The sequence below is a fragment of the Chrysemys picta genome, chromosome 7, assembly GCF_011386835.1.
Source record: "Chrysemys picta bellii isolate R12L10 chromosome 7, ASM1138683v2, whole genome shotgun sequence".
NCBI lineage: Eukaryota > Metazoa > Chordata > Testudines > Emydidae > Chrysemys > Chrysemys picta.
The window spans coordinates 13002143-13022553 of NC_088797.1; the positions used below are offsets into that span (position 1 = coordinate 13002143).

General features: G+C 38.0%; 1 protein-coding gene across 8 annotated transcripts in view; it reads left to right on the forward strand.

Moving 5' to 3' along the window:
* CNTN6 (contactin 6) overlaps positions 1 to 20411 on the forward strand; it is a 221507-nt gene that overhangs the window by 122683 nt on the left and 78413 nt on the right. For 6 of the 8 annotated variants that reach the window (XR_010589022.1, XM_005288540.5, XM_008168082.4 and 3 more), the window contains exons 6-7: positions 14417 to 14620; positions 16484 to 16586. Coding sequence is in view for 7 of the 8 variants with exons in the window: in XM_005288540.5 (XP_005288597.1) it covers positions 14417 to 14620; positions 16484 to 16586 (307 nt within the window). In the remaining variant the exon portion in view is untranslated. Of the gene's footprint in view, positions 1 to 14416; positions 14621 to 16435; positions 16587 to 20411 lie in introns of those variants that run through there. The other 2 variants (XM_065550804.1, XM_024105034.3) reach the window with 2 other exon arrangements.

Here is a 20411-nt window from a genome sequence, read left to right on the forward strand (position 1 = left end):
CAGTGACCAACGCCAGGTGTCCCAGAGGGAATGAACCTAACAAGTAATGATCAAGTGATCTCTCTCCTGCCACCCATCTCCACCCTCTGACAAACAGTGGCTAGGGACACCATTCCTTACCCATCCTGACTAAAAGCCATTAATGGATTTAACCTCCATGAATTTATCTAGTTCTCTTTTAAACCTTGTTATAGTCCTAGCCTTCACAACCTCCTCAGGAAAGGAGTTCCATAGGTTAACTGTGCACTGTGTGAAGAAGAACTTCCTTTTATTTGTTTTAAACCTGCTGCCCATTAATTTCATTTGGTGGCCCTCATTCTTATATTATGGGAACAAGTAAATAACTTTTCCTTATTCACTTTCTCGACACCACTCATGATTTTACATAGCTCTATTATATCCTCCCTTAGTCTCATCTGTTCCAAGCTGAAAAGTTCTAGCCTCTTTAATGTCTCCTCATATGGACCTGTTCCAAACCCCTAATCATTTTAGTTGCCCTTCTCTGAATCTTTTCTAATGCCAGTATATCTTTTTTTAGAAGAGGAGACCACATCTGTATGCAGTATTCAAGATGTGGGCATACCATGGATTTATATAAGGGCAATAAGTTATTCTCTGTCTTATTCTCTATCCCCTTTTTAATGATTCCTAACATCCTGTTTGTTTTTTTGACTGCCACTGCACACTGCGTGGATGTCTTCAGAGAACTATCCACGATGATTCCAAGATCTCTTTCCTGATTAATTGTAGCTAAATTAGCCCCCATCATATTGTATGTATAGTTGGGGTTATTTTTTTCCAATGTACATTATTTTACATTTATCCACATTAAATTTCATTTGCCATTTTGTTGCCCTATCACTTAGTTCTGTGAGATCTTTTTGAAGTTCTTCATAGTCTGCTTTGATCTTAACTATCTTGAGCAGTTTAGTATCATCTACAAACTTTGCCACCTCACTGTTTACCCCTGTCTCCAGATCATTTATGTATAAGTTGAATAGGATTGGTCCTATGACTGACCCTTGGGGAACACCACTAGTTACCCCGTTCCATTCTGAAAATTTACCATTTATTCCTACCCTTTGTTCCCTGTCTTTTAACCAGTTCTCAATCCATGAAAGGATCTTCCCTCTTATCTCATGACAACTCATTTTACGTAAGAGCCTTTGGTGAGGGACCTTGTCAAAGGCTTTCTGGAAATCTAAGTACACTATGTCCACTGGATCCCCCTTGTCCACATGTTTGTTGAACCCTTCAAAGAACTCTGATAGATTAGTTAGACATGATTTCCCTTTACAGAAACCATGTTGACTTTTGCCCAACAATTTATGTTCTTCTATGTGTCTGACAATTTTATTCTTTACTATTGTTTCAACTAATTTGCTCGGTACTGACATTAGATTTACCGGCATGTAATTGCTGGGATCACCTCTAGAGCCCTTTTTAAATATTGGCATTGCATTAGCTATCTTCCAGTCATTGGGTACAGAAGCCAATTTAAAGGACAGGTTACAAACCATAGTTAATAGTTCAGCAATTTCACATTTGAGTTATTTCAGAACTCTTGGGTGAATGCCATCTGGTCCCGGTGACTTGTTACTGTTAAGTTTATCAATTAATTCCAAAACTTCCTCTAGTGACACTTCAATCTGTGACAATTCCTCAGATTTGTCACCTACAAAGGACGGCTCAGGTTTGGGAATCTCTATAACATCCTCAGCCATGAAGACTAGGGCAAAGAATTAATTTAGTTTCTCCACAATGAGGTTTCTTGATACTTCTGCTGCCCTACTACTGCTTCTTGTGAGCCATAGGTGCTCCTGAGCTGCTGGTGTTTGTAATGGTGGCCTCTCTTGGTTGGTGAACTACTTTGCAGGAACTTGTGGTGCATCCACATTGATCTAGTTTTTGCTTGTAGCGCAGGGTCACATGTAATTTTTTCACATTTTCTGTACATGTAGCACAACATTTCAAGCCCCTTTCTTCATCTAAATTATTCCGAAACCTTGGATACTATGCTATACTAGTTCATCATTTAGCAGCAAGGCATTCCCAGGGAAATATCCCTCCCTCTTCCATCCTCTAACTTCACCACCTCAACCAAGCTTCACAATCATCATAGTGTGAACACTATTAAATTGTTTGTTTAAAACGTATACTATGTGTATATCTATATAATATATAGTTTTTTGTCTGGTGAATTTTTTTCCCCTGGAACCTACCCCGCCACTCCTATTTACATTAATTCTTATGGGGAAATTGGAGTCGCTTAACATCGTTTCGCTTAAAGTCGCATTTTTCAGGAACATAACTACAACGTTAAGAAAGGAGTTACTGTATAGATTTTTTTTCTCATGGTATTTAACATGAAATATGTGATATGACTCTCAAGAGAACTGTTCTTTTGAGATTTTGCAGCTCAACCTTGCAAATTGGAAGGGGGTTTGAATAGTTTGCATGAGCAAACAAAAATTCTGGGTGTTATAAACCAGATCAGACCTTCAAACCTTTTGAGAACTACCCATGAGCAATCAAATGCTCATAACCCCATAGTTTTCTAATGTGCCCCAAACAGCTTCCTGTATTACCTCTTAAAGATCATAGAAAAATTCATTTAAAAACAATAACATGAAGAATTAAAAATAGCACAATGGCCAAATCAGTTTTTCAAACTGAAAGCAGCAGCTACTCTTCGGTCATTCATTTTTTCTGTCTTTCAGGGGAGGTGGCCACACATACTTGGGAGCTTAAAATACTTTACTGTGTGCTAGCACTGGCTTCCTCTCTCTCTCTCTCTCTCAGCAATATTTTCGCAATTCTTATTAAAGAAACAGAGTTATAAGACAAATTCTCAAGAGGAGAAGATAAATAGCGATCTGTAAAGGGAAAGCAGTGTATCAAAGGGGGAAAGAAGTCCATCAATCAGCTTAAGCCCAGAAAATCTTATAGAGAGATGAAATGTCAGTTCATGTAATGTTTACAGCACTATGAAAGAGGTATATAATCAGGGAGATTAAATGAAACCCAGTCCTTAAAGGCAGAGAAAGCTCCAAAGGGAGTCCCTGAGATGGATCAATGGGACAGATAGGACAATTAACCATCCTCAGACTAGTAGGCTCCTTTAGACTCAAAGTAAAAACATTATACTGACAAAGCCAGGGAGGATGTTCATAATGGAAACAAATAGTTAAAGGTGAGTTGATCCCAGATTAATTGAACTGACAGAAGGATAGTCATGAACAAACCCCTTCCATAGTGTTTTATTGGTTGGAAATGTGAGCTGCTGACGAAAGAGCATAAAAACAAAAAACGTTATTTGGCATAACAAGCCTCCAGAGAATGGAAATTGAGTTCCTCTCCTGTGAGCCATTGACACCGTATCTGTTCCAAAATTATATGCCATGGAGATGAGGAATAAGGTGTGAGGTACAGTATAAATTGTATTCTATTCTAGGGTGCTAAGACAGTGAAAAATGTCTATTACTGTGGAAAAAGTATTTTGATTGAAGCTCTCTCCCCTGACATTGAACACTTAAAACAGAAAGGCCTAGTGGCAGTATGCATGGTTCCCACTGAATTCAATGGAAGTTCTGTGTGAGTAAGGCAGGCAGGATTTAGCTCTTAAAAAGAGTTTGGAAGGAAACTAGTTAGCTATCAAATAGTTTGCTGTTTACTTTCTTGGACAGTACACCGTGCCAGAGAAAAGTTGCAAATGTGTTGAATTTCCTTGTTTTATACAAAAAGGGTAACCTGGATTAGAATGAGGAGGAGGATCATTACAAGATGGACATTTTTGTATCGTTCATTAGAGAGAAAGAGAGAGAGGTCAAATTAAATTGATCTTTGTTTCTTTAAACAGTACTTTAGTTTCTACAGGCTGTACTCTCTGCATTTACTTCTGTCCATTTGTTGCAATCTAAGATTAGCCTCAGAACTAATGATGAGATTATTATTATATATTTGTATTACAGTAGTACCTAGAAGCCCTAGTCATGCACCAGGACTCCATTGTGCTAGGTGCTGTACAAACACAGAACAAGGGACTCTGCCCCAAGATTGCCTAAATTTGCCACTGATGATCCTTTTTAGGCCTCACATTGTTCCCACAAATATTACAGTGAATAACTTCCAGGCTTTACACAAAATCTCTGTTAATTTGCCACAACTCTCATTCCTGATATGGTTAGTTCACTCAAACATATTCATCATTAGATTTCAGCTAATAATTTTGTTTAATATTGTGAAATGAACAAATGAATCATGTAGCTGTGAAGGACCCTTGTAATAAAAATCACCACCACTTAACATAGACTGTTTGAATAGTATTATGGTATCAAGAGGCTTTGAAATCAAACTGTAATCTTATTCCTCACATTATTTGTAGGTGATCAAGATAAGGAATACTCTCTACTCCGTACTGTCAAACTCTAAGATGCATACTGTAGAGTGTGCAAGCTCCATGCATGACATTCCATTGATGCCAATGGGATTTCCACATGCAAAGCATAAAATAAGGACCCACCATATTATTTATTATATTATTATTACTGGCAGCTGAATGTAATATGCATCCCTAGTGTTCTACATATTACAGAGAAAAGACTGCCTTGAGGAATTCACAGTCTTGTTCAATGTGAGACAACGTACAAAATAATATGGGAACTTTCAAGCCCAAGACAGTGTAGAAGAACTGAAACTAAATATACACATAGGAAATGCTGATAGAGAATACTAAAGAAGATCTTTCTATACTATTTTAAGTACAGATAATCCTGAGAGCAGAAATTCTTTCCCATCTCCCCCACCCCACTGCTAGAAGAGTGGAATGCAAAAGCAAGAGGAGGGGAATGCAGAATAAGGTTCCATCCGGGATCTTAGGTCCTCATGTTCATTGGACCCAAAAATAAAAACATGAAATAATGGAGGAGGAAAAAATAATCAGACTCCTAGGGATGTATCCAGCCCCTGAGAGAAGAGACTATTTCTCCCACCTCTGACAGCAGTAGTGAAATGGGGGTTGGGGAACAAAAGTTCCTCTTGGGCCTCACATCCCACCCCACTGCTAGAGCTGTGAAGGTTTACAGCAGCTGAGGATCTGCCCTTCTGTTTTATAAATGTTTTGAAACTAGCCTTACCACTAGACCAACATTTGCTATACGAAAAAGAACAGCGCAATGGACGCTAGTTCATTGCCAATTCTAAATTTGCAGTACGGAGATAGCCAGAAAGGTGCTCTTCTTTTAATGCACTTTAAACGTTATTGAAAGAACAATTTTAAAATAAACTGATTTCCCCAAAGTGTAAATACTATCATGTATGAAGTAAAAAAAAAGTGTCAGTTATGCCTCTAAGACTATTCATCCCCCAACCCAAGATATAATGGTTATCTTCCATTTCCCCAGCAGTGCAAGGAGAAATTGGCACCATCTCAAAAAAAAAAAAAAAGAGGTCAATTCTATATTGGGTAGGAAGGTTGTCATGTAGAAAGGAGATAAAGATCTCCAGCAAGAAAGCAAGAGACCCTGAACACCTTGATGGAGTTTAAATAATGTGGCCAAAGTTTTCAGTAATAGCCTTATGGTATCTCAAATCGTGCACCTTAAAACTGCCAGTCACTAGCCATGCCTGAAAATTTCAGCCTTAATCTGTCCCTTTACTCACATTAATAGATAAAGACAATAAGTTTTAGAGCAAAATGAATGTTACAATCAAGAATATCCTGACTCTTCAAGGCTTTTTGGTAGCTCTAGTCAAAAGAAGAAATTATAAGGAAAGGTTTTTTTCTGCCAACTTCAAAGTAAGCAAAATAATGCACAGCAGATTTCATCTAGGTTTAAAATAAATAACACGGCTTATAAATAACTCTTCTACCACAATACCCAAACCATCTTGCTCCTTTCTGCTTCTACTTCTATGTGGATTTATATACCCAGCCCCACGCCCCAAATAGAATCAGCCGCTTATTACTAATTATGCTCATCATCACTCTGCAAGACGCAGCTGCTAAACTACCTGGACTGGTTAACAAGGTTCAGGAGGGTTGATTGTCATGGGAGGTGTTTTAAATCTCTCTCTCTGCCGCAGTCTCTGGGAGAACTGTCAGCCACATCAGTTACTAACTCGTAATTCTGTGCAATTTTAAAAAGAAGAACAAAAGAAAAAAGAAAACAGCAAATCTGAGGATGTTGTCCCTCTCCCCTCCAGTTATATACAGGTTAAAAAAGAAGTTGTGACTTAAAAACTTCCATTGAATTCAGTGGGAACCATGCATACAGCCACTAGGCCTTTCTCTTTTAAGAAGGTGTATTCACGAATGGATAATATGTAACAGAAGTAAATAAAAAAGCTGTTAATTAATTCAAATGAATGCACCAGACAATAAGGATGTTAATTTGTTGGAGCTGATCATTAAGGAAGTTGGATTCTTTTGTTGTTGAACTGGAACCAAAGACCCATTTTCACACTCCTTTACCCGTATGTGAAACCTGAGGCCCTGCTCCTTCAAACTATTACACAAGAGTTTAACTTTAAGCATCTGAGTAGTCCTATAGATCACAGAGGAACTACTCATAGGCTTACAGTTAAGCATATGCATAAGTATTTACAGGATTGGAATCTAATTCCCTGTATGTAAGTACATGTTTAGCTTCCCTACTATGATTTCAGTGAGACTACTCATAGGCATAGAGTTAAGCACATAAGTGTTTTCCATATTAGAACACTAGTGGAGGCAGACTTTGCTTCATGTGTATTTGGATATCAGGGCTGACATCCACAAAAAGGCTTAGAAACCACTTGAGTAGGGTAACTAAACCCTGGGTCTCCCACCTCTTAGGTGAGTGCCTTAACCACCAGGCTAGAGAGTCATTCTCAGACACTCTCTTTCTGGCCCTATGACTATTTAGGTATTTAATCCAAAGTAGAAAGCTACAACAGGAGACAGTTCTCCATCAGAATATCCCACAGCCTGGTGGGTCAGGCACATTCCTGCAAGGTAGAATATCCCCTATTCCAATTCTTTCTCCTGCTCAGTCATAGGGAAGAATAGAACCCAACTCACTTACCGCCTAAATGAGTGCTCTAATCACTATGCTATAAGGGAGAGGGCACCACTATCATTTGTGTTTCTTGCAAAAATGCTTCTGGCACCTGATTCTTGGTGAGGGTTCTCAGTTGTGGATCCCAAGGAGTGATAGGTCTCTAAATCTCAGAATGAGGCAGGGTTTACTACATACCCTTTTCATCAGCAACTACTATTGGCTTGCTTAAGCAGGGAGCCATCTAACATAATGGCTTTTGAAGATCCCATTTTTAGGCACCTATCTCTCCCCATACATTTTATAGTGACCCAGGCCACCTAACTCAGGCTTTGTTGAGGCCAATGATTTTCTAGGGACCAAAAAGTGAGCTGTTGTGATGCTCAGCATCTCAGTGCCTAAATCCCTTTGTGGATATGGGCTTAGGGCCTTTTTCCCTATGATGGGACCCCTGCACTGACATGGATCCCCTTTGAAGTGACTGGCGTCCTGTGAAGTTGAAAGGATCTGCCCACACAAAGTCAATTGCAGGATCCGGGGCATTGCCATTGGAAGGCTGGAATTATTTTCTAGTATTTGGTGCCCAAGCACATTGCTTTGGGCAAAGACCAACCAGCAGTAACTGCTTATAGGAGTTGTCATTCAGTGCTTATTATGTAGCGCTTGAATATAATCAAAATATTGTAATCAAACTGGAACAATTACACTTTGCAAGCTTGTCTGAGAGGCTGACACCTCAGTGTTCATTAAAAATGTGAGGAGAAAGTGACATGAATATATTCCCATTTTGCTGTGGATTTTTTGCTAAGCAAATCCTAAAAGTGTCACACTTCTCTGAATTTGATTTTCAATCATTATTTGCAGGCACACATAGCCAGGGGATACTCTCCAGGTGTAAAATTGCCATAAGGTTAGCAGAATATTTTTTATGACCTAAGGGTAAATCACACTCTGTTCCTACAGTATCCTGGGAATGAATCCAGCTGATATTGTAGATGATTTTGCTTCAAAAATTTGCAGAAAACCCCATAAATGTGGTTGGGACCAAGGTTCTGCTTGCCTGACACATGTGTGATGTGCCACTGAGCAGGATTCGCTCGTATTTAGCCCCATCCAGCAATATATTACACACTGGGTCTCTGATGGAGCCTATGCATAGCCCCATTAACTTCAGTGTAATCGGCTATGCTAGGATTTGGGCCAAAATGGAAAGAATATCATCTGCTAATAACAGAACTCTTCATTCTTTTCAAGATCTAAAGCATATTCTGGAGGGTGTGTTTTTCTTTTCAGAACAACACAAGATCTTTCTAAAGATATTTTATTAGTTTAAAACATGAACGAATGATGTAACTTTGCCTAGTTTTTAAACCATTGTGGGTTAGATATGGATCTATCTATCTAATCTTTTATGTGGCCCTACCACATCTAGAAAAAACTAGGTAATTTTATGACTACTTATAATATATCTTGAAATAAATCTCATATTTCAGGGAATAAACTTATCGCCTGCAAGCAATTCTGAAAGGGCTACAATTCCCCTGACCCACCGTGTGCAAGATTGCATATTTTGCTAAATGCATTCATATTTCTAAAGCGTGAGACATTGTCTACTGTTGAAGAGAACAACTGAGTAAATTGACTAATAGTGAGATCAGGTCTGGAAAATCCTCTACTCCCTAACTTCAGAAATTTTGTTTTATTTTTAATTTCATATAGAAGTAGTTACCCCAAAGGGAAAAATCTCAAAGGTAGTGTTCTCTGAACAGAAAAAAAAAACACCCCAAAATCCTCATCACTGCTGATGGGTAAAATGTGTATCCCGACTTGCAACACTGTAGTCCTTACACAACAGTCTCCAGAATTCAATAATTCTTCTGAGACTGTCACAGGTATGTTGATAGCAAGAGGTGTGATTCAAATAACTGCATTTTTTCACAGAGATCCTGTAGATAAATGAAGAACAACATTAAAAAAAAAAGATAATTGTGCCTTTATTTGACCTTCAGTGAATCAGCCTGCATATTTGCAACTTCCAAGCATTTTAATTTCAGTAGGCATCATTAGCCAGAGGATATACTGTCAACTACTTTCTCTGTTCTTTTACTGGATCTTCACACCACTCCTATCTACTTGTCCAATATTATCTTACCAGACTCTTTGCTCAGTTACTGATAGTAATAAAAATGAAGGAAATCCTACAAGTGACAGACATCGTCTCTGCACACCTTCCTTTCAGTAATACACTAGTTTAATGACTCTGCCTTGAATTTGTTTTACCCAAAATAGAATGACAGGCGTGTACATTGTCTAAGTAGTTGTGCCTTAACTTTTACAGAGATAATAGCCCAGAAAATGTAGTGCTGCATTATAAAAGAAGCCTGTAAGTCTAGTGTTATGCCATACAGGAGAACTCTAGAATTTGGTATCTTGCTCTCCAGGGATTTGATCCCATTGAACTCAGTCAAAACTAAGGCTTCCTTTGACCTCAGTGGGAGCTGAATTGGCTGCTAGGCAAGTATGACCTGTGAGGAAGGATGGAAGGAGGGGGTGGTGGTGAACCTCCAGTTAGAAGACTGGGAGCTCTAATACTCTTTCTACTGGGAGAAATATAGATTCAGATATGAAGGAGAAGGGCTTGCACTTGTTCCCAACTAAGTTAATGGGAAAACTCCCATTGACATTGATAAGCCCAAATACAATAATGTGATAGGGATGTGGGGAGATGCCTAACAAAGTGTGTGGTAGCTGAGGCTGACTGGAGACTACTGAGAAGGAGAGAAAGAGAAAGCTGACCCTTCTTTGCTGATACATTAGGCTCTGAGATCAGCCTTATGGAAAAGCTCTATATAGCATAAAGCCAGTAGGATTTGACAGACATTTAATAGGATTCTGTAGAATTTTTCTTAAATTACATAGCATTTAGTAGGGAGTATGATCCTTTCTACAGTTTTTTTTTAATACCACACTATTGATTTCGATAGCAGGAACATCATTTTCTATTATATTCTATGGAATGGCTTATAACCTCTGAACAGGCATTGGTTTTGTATTTTATTAGAGAGAACAGTGTCACTCAATTACAGACCTCAAAGTCGCAGTACTCCACCAAAAAAACTTCAAAAACAGACTCCAACGAGAAACTGGAGAATTGGAATTAATTTGCAAACTGGACACCATTAAATTAGGCTTGAATAAAGACTGGGGCTTGGTCTACACTAAACCCCCAAATCGAACTAAGGTACGCAACTTCAGCTACATGAATAACGTAGCTGAAGTTCGAAGTACCTTAGTTCGAACTTACCTCGGTCCACACGCTGCAGGCAGGCTCCCCCGTCGACTCCGCGGTACTCCTCTCGTCTAGCTGGAGTACCGCAGTCGACGGCGAGTACTTCCTGGTTCGACTTATCGCGTCCAGACAAGACGCGATAAGTCGAACCCAGAACTTCGATTGCCAGCCGCCGAATTAGCGGCTGGGTGTAGACATACCCTGGGAGTGGATGGGTCATTACACAAAGTAAAAACTATTTCCCCATGCTAATTTCTCCCCCCACACACTGTTACTCACACCTTCTTGTCAACTTTTGGAAATGGGCCATCCTGATTATCACTACAAAAGTTTGTTTTCCTCCTGCTGATAATAGCCCACCTTAATTGATTAGTCTCCTTATAGTTGGTATGGCAACACCCATTTTTTCATGTTCTCTGTATATATATATCTTCCTACTGTATTTTCCACTGCATGCATCTGATGAAGTAGGTTTTAACCCATGCAAGCGTATGCTCAAATAAATTTGTTAGTCTCTAAGGTACCACAAGTACTCCTCGCTCTTTTCACAATACTCTGTGCAACACGGTAGTCTCTGGCACCACATTGGGGCATTGGTTTAGTATTGCACTAGAAGAGAGAACCTCTGAATCTGCTGAACTACCTACACCACTTTCTAGAGTACCCTAGGTTTATCCTGAGATGTGAAGTGGTCTATAAATCCAGTGCAAACCAGGGCTGACTCTCAAAGGTGCAACTCTATAAAAAAAAGTTTAAGTGGGGGGAGAACAAAAGTTAAAATGCTTAAGTCCTGCAGCTGAAGTGAAGGGGATATGAACTGAATAGTAGAAAGATGTTGGAGGTGTTATTCGTCCTTCTCACCCTTCCCCCACAGGATGCACACTACACTTGTGAAATCTGACGAAATCACCGTCTCAGCTGACTGCTTGCAATAAACATCGTTTCACATGAGTGACAAATCGACCTAAAATGTGGCTCTTTTCACTTAGGGCATTGACTGTTTAATTCAGATAGAACAAAATTAAAGTCTTATGAGCCAGATATTTAACTGTTTATGTATACAATTACTAATTTTCACAGATACCTAGAAGAGAGCAGAGCTATTAGTTGACTTGTTTGTTTGTTTGTTTTGAGTCACTGGCAATTCCAAAAACTCAGTGGAAAAATTTCATTTTGGGTCAATTTGATAACACATTTTTTTTAAATTTCAATGAAATGAAATGAAAAAAGGCATGGGTAGAATGAAGCATTTCATTCAACCTGCAACATTACATTTCAATTTTGATTTTGATTTTGATTTGGGCATTTTTAATTTTTGTAATAAAGGCAATTTCAAAACAAAGTCATTTTGAACCAAAAAAACCCCCAAACATTTCATTTCAAGAAAGCTCTTTGTCTTTTTGGATTATTTTTAACACAAAGAATATGAAAAAACAACTTGAATTTTCAAAAAATGTGATGTTGCAAAATCTGCATTTTTCACCAAAAAAGATTTTGGCTCAGAAATTTTGCTGAGCTTTACATGTTAGTTCAAACTAGAGTTTGCATCAGAGGAAGTCCATGCACCAGCTGGTCATGCACACATCTGAAAATCTGTCCCTATATATCTTTTTTAAGCATGACATTATTTTATGAATTGCCATCTATTCTATTTATTGTATATCCAAATAGTGAAGTGTAATGTCTAGCAGTAAAACAGGCTTTAGCTACTTAGGGAAAGTGTCCTTGATCAGTCCCCAGAGATGTGTCGTTTCTAATTATACTCATATAATGTTGTAGGGTGAGAATGTAAAACTCCAACAAACTACTGAAGTTTACAGACTTATTATCACACCGTACTGATGCCATAACTGAAAAACATAAATTATGTTTTCAAAAAGGGGCTTGATGATTGGGGGTGGGGGAGATATGTAAAAATGAAGCTGTTGGCAGAATGTTGTTAGCTCATGAATTATACATTTAAGAAAAGCTAAGCTTTGGATTTTGAAACTTCTAATTTACTGTGTTTTATTAAAAATAGAATTTCAGTACTACTCCTGCCACTTTCGGAACATGATAGAAAGAACGCTGCAGTCAGCTGTCAAACTCCAGGCAGTAGAAAGGAGCAGCTGTGGCAGAGGCAGACAGAAAACTTAGAAACAGAGGGGAAACAAGAGGAAAGGGGGTGAAAGAAAAGGGTTAGAAGAGAGAAAGGCAAGGAATTCAGTGCTGCATGGAGACCACAGCGAAGTGAGACATAGAAGTCAGTCATATAGGGGTGAGAGCTACAAGAGACCAAGAGGTAGATGGTAGCAAAAGGCATGCACGTCGTCCTATTCTTAAAATAAATTATAGAAAAAATAGACAACTCAAGTATGTCCATATGAGGCCCTCATTTCCTCCCTTCTTGGGAATCTGGTGATATACCCTTAAATCACCCTTCCCCCCCCATGTTGCTTAAAACAGAAGAGAAGGGGCCAATAGAATATTGGGATGAACATGGAACTTGATGGTCAGTATTCAGTATGCTCCTCCGTTTGGGTAGTCAGTAATCTGCAAAATAGAGTCAGTTATCTCACAGTGTACCTGTGATAATTATAGCAAAACTCATGATTTTCCATTACTGGCCAAAAGGAAAGAGTTTTTAGATGCAGTAGTATTACGGACAATCACTTATATGAGCTGCCCTTCAAAGGTGACATAAATGCACACATTAGGTCTTGTTTGATTCCATCAGTAAAGAGCAGCACTACACAAACAAGCAGTAGTTATACAATACTGGGTGTTGGTGTGACACCTCTCCCTATTTCTGTCTCTTTCTTTTTCCCTGGCAGAGGGGCTGGCACAGGGCACAAACCCCACCTCTTTCCCTGGAGGGGACAAAGGAGAAGTTGACAAAACTGCGTTCCTCTTCCTTTGCTTCATGGATGCCAGGGAGAGCCGCAGGCTTCTTCTTGTTCTCCTTTCTCTTTGTAGGAGATTTCTGAACTTTAAGTTGCCCAACACAGTGATCATCACTTTGAGTGTTATCCCTATTCTAAAACCTAACACCAGCCAAAATTACCAGAACACCAGTCTGTGCACACAGTGTGTTAGCACAGCTGTCAGCTGAACCCATCAGCAGCACCCAGGTATTTTTCTTAAATCCAAATGTCAGCAACAGTATGGAGAGAAGTTCATGGTCTCTGTCCTTATGGTGAAAGCCCTTGATGAGATTTGCCATAACTACTTGAGAAATCACCTCTCCCTCCATAATTGTGACCTCCCACAACATATACGTACCACCAGTAGAATAAAACTGTCAAGAATAAAACTGTGTGGAAGATACGTAAATTTCACAAGATCTGAATCTATGAAACTCTCTCCTAGAGCAGATGAGAAGTGCCATGGAACTAACTACCTTCCGAACTAGAAAACAAAACTCACACTAACTTACACTCCCAAATATAAATAAGCCATCCTACAAAAACTTATGTTAATATCAGACCATTTCTCCTACAGGGTGGAAAGAAACAGAAAGCGGAATTGTTGTTTCTTTTCTCAAATATCTGAAAAGCTTTCAGACACTGTGGTAATGGGGCTACAAATACCGAGAAATAGCTTACAAATGTCTCAATGAAGAGATGGGATTCAAATAGCCTACAAATATCTAGATGGATAGATGGGATAGAAACAAGCTTTTTCTACACACATAAACATACTAAGCTTCCAGAATAAATATAAGGATATGCGGGAGCCAAAAGGCCATGCAAAGAGCAATAGAAGTGCCAGATATTTAGAAGAACAGTATTATAAATGGAAATTACTTCCTAAAACAGCTTTTTCATGGCATTTCAGCACTTTTGTTTCTTCTTGTTGTTGAAGCCAAGAAATAGATTGGCATTAGAAAATGAAAGTGAATGGTGCACTTAAGTTATCCAAAAGTCGGTGAATTTTTGAAAAGGTTTGATTTATGTTTTAGGGCAAACAAATGCTTATTTTATCTGAGTTCATCCCAAATTTCTCCTGTAAGGATGACTGGATATTTGAAACTGGCTACATTTGGGTTAGACTCTAACATGGAATAGAGTACATTGGAAAGGATGCGTGATGAATATTTGATGTTTTCCAGACCTTTCCTATGCTTGGATCTTCAATGATAACCCCTTGTATGTTCAGGAGGATAGTCGTCGATTTGTCTCCCAAGAGACAGGAAATCTATACATCGCCAAAGTAGAGCTATCTGATGTGGGCAATTATACCTGTATTGTAACTAATGCCAAATCAGAACAAAGTGTTCGGGGCCCACCCACTCCACTCATCCTCCGTAGTGATGGTAAGTTCTTTTAATGTGACTATCTAGAAAAAAAAACAAAACTTATTAAAATCATTTATTTGACTTTGATGTTAGCTATTCATTTTGATGCAATAACAAATCCCTTGAGACAAACGTGCAGATTCATACTTCTTATTTGGGTCCTGATCCAAAGATTCCCTTTTACCTTTAGTGGACTTTGGATCAGGCCTTAGTTGGTAAAATGAAGAAAGAGGTTCAGTTTAGGGTTAATTAATAAACACATCTACAGCAAGACAAAACAATGCAACTGAAAGAAAGCAAAAGAATGCCAGTTCCCTATTCTAATTTTATTCTTCCCAGGAAGGCTTATGTTTTGATTTGAATTTGACAAAGCTTTCTAAACTTAAATTCAAGTTATTGCTCAAATATAAAATCCAGAGGTAGCTCAAAACTAAGTGAGTCATTGGAGTGAGAAAAAAACAAACACCTTTAGGCAGCTCTCTAAATAAATGTTCACAATGGGGAATATATAGCTGGGAAATCTGTTAGCAAAGTTTTTTGATGGGATTGTTTACCTGAATTGTAATCCCTCATACTGCTTTCAAAGTACTCTGATAAACTAACAAAATACAGCAGAAGGTTATGTTCCTAGAATAAATAAAAGGCAAACACTCATTATAGGGCAATATTTCTGCCATGAAGTTCTGATGGTATTTTAATTCAGAAGATACTTTTTTGTGTTGTTTGCGTAAATACCACAGCCCCCAAACAAATGTATAGCTTCATAGCTCATAAGTTAGTTATTTTATATAAAACCTAGGAACAAACACCCTATCTTTTGCTCCTATTCTTCTTTGCCCCTTTCTACCAACACGCTCCTTTTATCCTACCCTCCTTACTCCATCCATATTTTTTCCATATCTCTTCTGCTCCTTATCGTCTTCCCTCTTTCTTTACATTAGGGAGAGTAGGGGCCTGATTCAGAGCCTACTGAAATTCATGGGAGTATTTCAGTTAACATCAATGGGGTTTGGATCATACCCCCGGCCAGTGATCTCTGAAGCACTGTGCAACAGTGAATAACCATACACATAATGTTAATGAAATGCTTGTTAAACATAAAAAAAAAGCATTGGTTTATATCCAGTATGGGATATGGGTGAAGACATTGGATCGATGGAAATAACTGAACCGATTGGTTAATCCTAGTGCAGTGTACCCTATCCCTGTATAGTTAGGAAGTTCAACTTTAAGCATATTGGCTAAAAATATAAGCCTACAATCACTGCAATGCTAAACACCTCCAAACTCATCCTATTCACAGTAAGCACTGCAGATGCTAAACCCTTAGTCAGATTTTCCAAAGTGCTCAGTACAGAAAATTGGGACCAGATTTTCCAAAACCTTCAGATCCTGTTTAGGTACCTAAATGAAATAGTCAGATTTTCAAAAGTGCTCAGTACCCAGCTGTTTTCATTGTTTTCATCTTCACCCACATCTCATACTGAACATTAACCATCTCGCTTTTGATATTTGACAGCATTGTGGTTAACACTCTGTGTATTAGTAGTCATTGTTCTGAATGGGAGCTTCTGGGTGCTGTGGTTTTTTCAAATATCTTGACCCACAAGTGAAATTTACCCAGGGCAAAACCTATACACTACTTAAGATCCACATAGACTCAAATAATTCCTGGGCCTCATGGTGGATGCTTGCATAGGGGTAAAATTCACCATTCCTACTCCCTCTGAAATAATTTTAAAAATGCTGATTGATTCCCATGGGAACAGGATGAGACTCTAATTTTAGAAATAACCACATCCTTTCTTTTACACTGAAATCCTGTTGTACTAGACAGGTCTGACACACAACTGGAGTGCTAGCTGTTTTGATGTTCAACAGGTGTGATGGGAGAGTATGAACCAAAGATTGAAGTACGCTTTCCAGAAACAACATACGCAGCGAAGGGTTCATCTGTTAAACTGGAATGCTTTGCCCTTGGAAAGTAAGGAGTTTTGTTTTTGTTTTAATGTTTGCTATTCAACAGTGATAGTCACAGTGAATTGTGAATATCTTTAGAATCTTTAGGGTCAAGTGGAGAATTTTTGATTGGTTGTCATTCAAATGTCAAAAATACCTAGATAGGTAATTTAAAAAAACAAACCTTATTTTGATTTATTATTGTTTCTGTGTTAAATATTCACAATGATGCAAACCAGCAAACAAACAAAAATCTGAAGCTGACTTAGTGGCCGGTTTGTTACAAACTCAGAACTAAGACTGCATTCACTGAAAGGTTCACCAAGCTGTCTAAACCTTGGAAGAAAACACAAGCCTTAGTTTAGGACAATCGTGGGCTGATTTGCAGTTTCGCATCAAGATCATGTAAAATACTATGTGAAACCAAATTTTGTGTTCAAATTCACATCTCAGAAAAAAACTTGGGATGAACCCATATGGATTGAACCTGAACGTATGCTAAGGAACCTTCCAAAATGGAGCCACTGACCTTTGCGCAGTTCACTTTATAACTACTGTTGAGAGGTGCTGATTATCTCTTGAGAGGTGCTAAGGATCAAATCTCACATAATAGTCCATCGGAGTTACAGGTACTCAGCACCCATTGGGATTGGACCATATCCTCTAGGCATAGTATTTATAGGAAACTATTGTGCTTGTTCAAAGGAGTAGTTGAAGTAGCTTGACTTTCTACCTCATACTTCACAACATGTTGTGCAGTAAGACACTCAATCAGCAATAGAGTGAGCCAGATCCTCATCTGGTGTAATTCAATGTATCGTCAATGGAGATGTCCTGATTTACACCTGCTAAGGATCTGGCCAGTTTCTAAGGTATCTTGTTGCATGATTAATTGGCATTTTCAAATAAAAAGCATGTTCCTGTTTTGAATATTAAAAACAATTAACTGACATTTGTAAAGGATAATTAGAGATAAACTGGAACTGCTTAGAGATGGAGAAGGTGTTATGTCCCCTTCTCAGAGTACATCGGATATTGCTGGGAGTACAGTTCTTCTGAGAGATGATTGGCCCTTTTAGCTACAACACAGGTCTTTCTAAGAACAGTGTTTATTAAATGGCATTGAATTGACTGTATCTGCTATGACAAAGACATTTTGGGGGGAGAAAACATGTAATGGGAATTTGCCATACACGGTAGTGAATCTCTTCTTAGATTGGCCACCAATGCTCACCCCACCATAACGATATGCTTTCATCAAACACAAGTTATTCAGCTCAATAAAGGGATAACAGGATGAAATTCTATGGCCTGTGTTATACAGGAGGGCAGACTGGATGATCTAAAGGTCCTGTCTGGCCTTAAAATCTATGAACTGCAGGAAACTGCAATTGATTTGTTTTCCTAATCTTAATCTCCATTAATCTCCATGTCCAAGGAAGACAAACATCCCAGTCGAGCACTCAAGATCTCTTCCAACATGTCCTGTAGGGATCTGTGTATCAAACAACAGTCAGTTAACTCAATAAATGTAAAGTGGGTTAAGAAGACCAGTATGTTCCCTGAGTATATATTTTCTCTAGAAAAGCCAAAATAACCTCAGATTGTTGACTTCTATTTAGTTTTAGTTGACTTTGACAATCTGTTTTAAGATGCTGAGTTTTTAAATATTTAGAGCTTTTCCGAAGGTTAAAAGCCTGAGTTGTAGAGAAGATAAATTAATCAAATGTTCCTGCGGAAACCACTTTGAGAAGAAGAAAAATAAAATAAATTAACAAACAAACAAATGAATAGGAAGAAAAAAATCACTAATTTTTATGACACTTTCTCCCAGACTAGTCTTCTACATGTAACAAATGTGATTTCCCCTCTGAAATACTGTGATTTTGCTTTATATACTTACAGTTATACACATTTAAAGCCTTGACTTAAGAAAGAGTGGGTGAGTCAGTGTTGGCTTTACATTTCAAAGGTTTAAGTATGAGTCTTATCAGATGTATGGTGAACATATGACAGAAAGAGATACTGGCTACATGGAGACATCTCAAAAGGCATGTAAGTTACACATTAAAAAAGAATGTTGCCATATTATTTCAGGAAGCCCAAGAAGGGCATAATAATGTGGTGCATGTGGCTTGTTCACATTTTGGGCATTCTGTAAAAAAAGTGAACGTGATCTGACTATCCAAAAGGAGGTGTGGCTAAGGCCAAATCCGTTAAACAGTATGGTACTCTCTGAGTTATGTTTAAAACAGGGAGCAAGTTAGAGTTGGTCAAAGCAGCTTCTGCTACTCCACATATTTAATCACAGTTGATATTGGTGCTGGTATGGTATCTTTGGGGTACATTCAGTAAGTACCAGTGACTACTGAACAATAATAAATAAATAACTAAATATGGATGTCATTAATACCATACTGACAATATGAACTTAGTAGAACAAGTGTGTAATGGATGGGTGTTGTTTGGTATTCAAATCTGTGTAATGGAGTTTTAGGAGAATGTTTCCATTATAGATTTGCTATAGTACAGATATACTCTCTCTTCCTTTATGCAATCCTTGATATTTTTAAAACGAATTCAGCCGTGCACCACATTTGTACCAGCATGTGAATATGTGAAAAGACACCATTCCAGAGTTGACAGGCATGTATGAGTACAGCAGGGAAAAAAAAGTATAGTATGTGCATCATTCTTAAGCAGGTTACATAGGGCCATATTATTCAAGGAAGTTAGGTGCCCAAATATGCAAATATGTGCCCAATGGAATTTTCAAAAGCATCGGGGTTCCTAACTCCCACTGATTTCAACTGAAGTTAGTCACCTATGTAGAGATGGGCAACATTTTTTGACTAAAAAAAATTTCTTGACAAAAATTTCAGATTTAGCTCAACCAAACATTTAATGAATTTGTGTCAAATTTGTTGAATTGGTAACCTGTTCACCCACCAAAATAAATAAATAAACAAACAAATAAACAATTCTAAAAAAAGTAAAATGTGCTATTTCAAATTTTATAAAGAAAATGTGTTGTCTTTTCTATTCAAAATGACTTCATTTCAAAATTTTCTTTCCTTTTATTTAAAAATATATACATTTTAAAACCTCAAAGTCAAAATAAAGCATTTCATTTCAGGTCTAATAAAATATTTAGTTCACTCCAAAATGATTTTTTTTCAACTTATTTGTTTGCCAATACTTTCAAAAAAATGTTTATTACAGGTCAACCTGAAACATTTTTTTTTCTGGAACTGTTAGCAAACCGAACAATCACTTAGCACACCTCTAAGCCTAGGTGCTTTTGAAAATCCCACAAGGTGTGTATAGGAACCTAAATACTTGGAAAAAAAATCTAGTGCTTAGTATTGTCTGTACATATCAGCTCAACGTTTTTTTAAATACATCTCTTATATAGCTCAGATGTTATGAGGTATTGTCTCTCTTGGGCTTCAGAACTGCATTCCCATTATTCACTCATATATATTCATACTGTTAGTCCACTTGGGTTGGCCAGTGCCATCAGCTGTCAATGTCTTTGTGCTCTGTATTACAGAGATCTTTCACACCTAAGCTGGTTATAGACAACCTGCTGTGCTCTTGCACTCCACAAGCCTTAAATGAAAGTACTTTCACGGTGTTTAGAGAAACACTACCTTTTCCTTTTCTGGAATATAAAACCACGCCAATGACTACTACTCACAAAACACATTGGCGCTCTAAGAGCATGAGATCAGAGTTAAGATTGAACTGTAAACATTGTTTGTATTTTCTGACTCCTGAGTCTTTTGTTCTTAGCCATCCCATTGTATTAACACCAGTTTGATGGATTCTAAATCACAATAAGAATGAA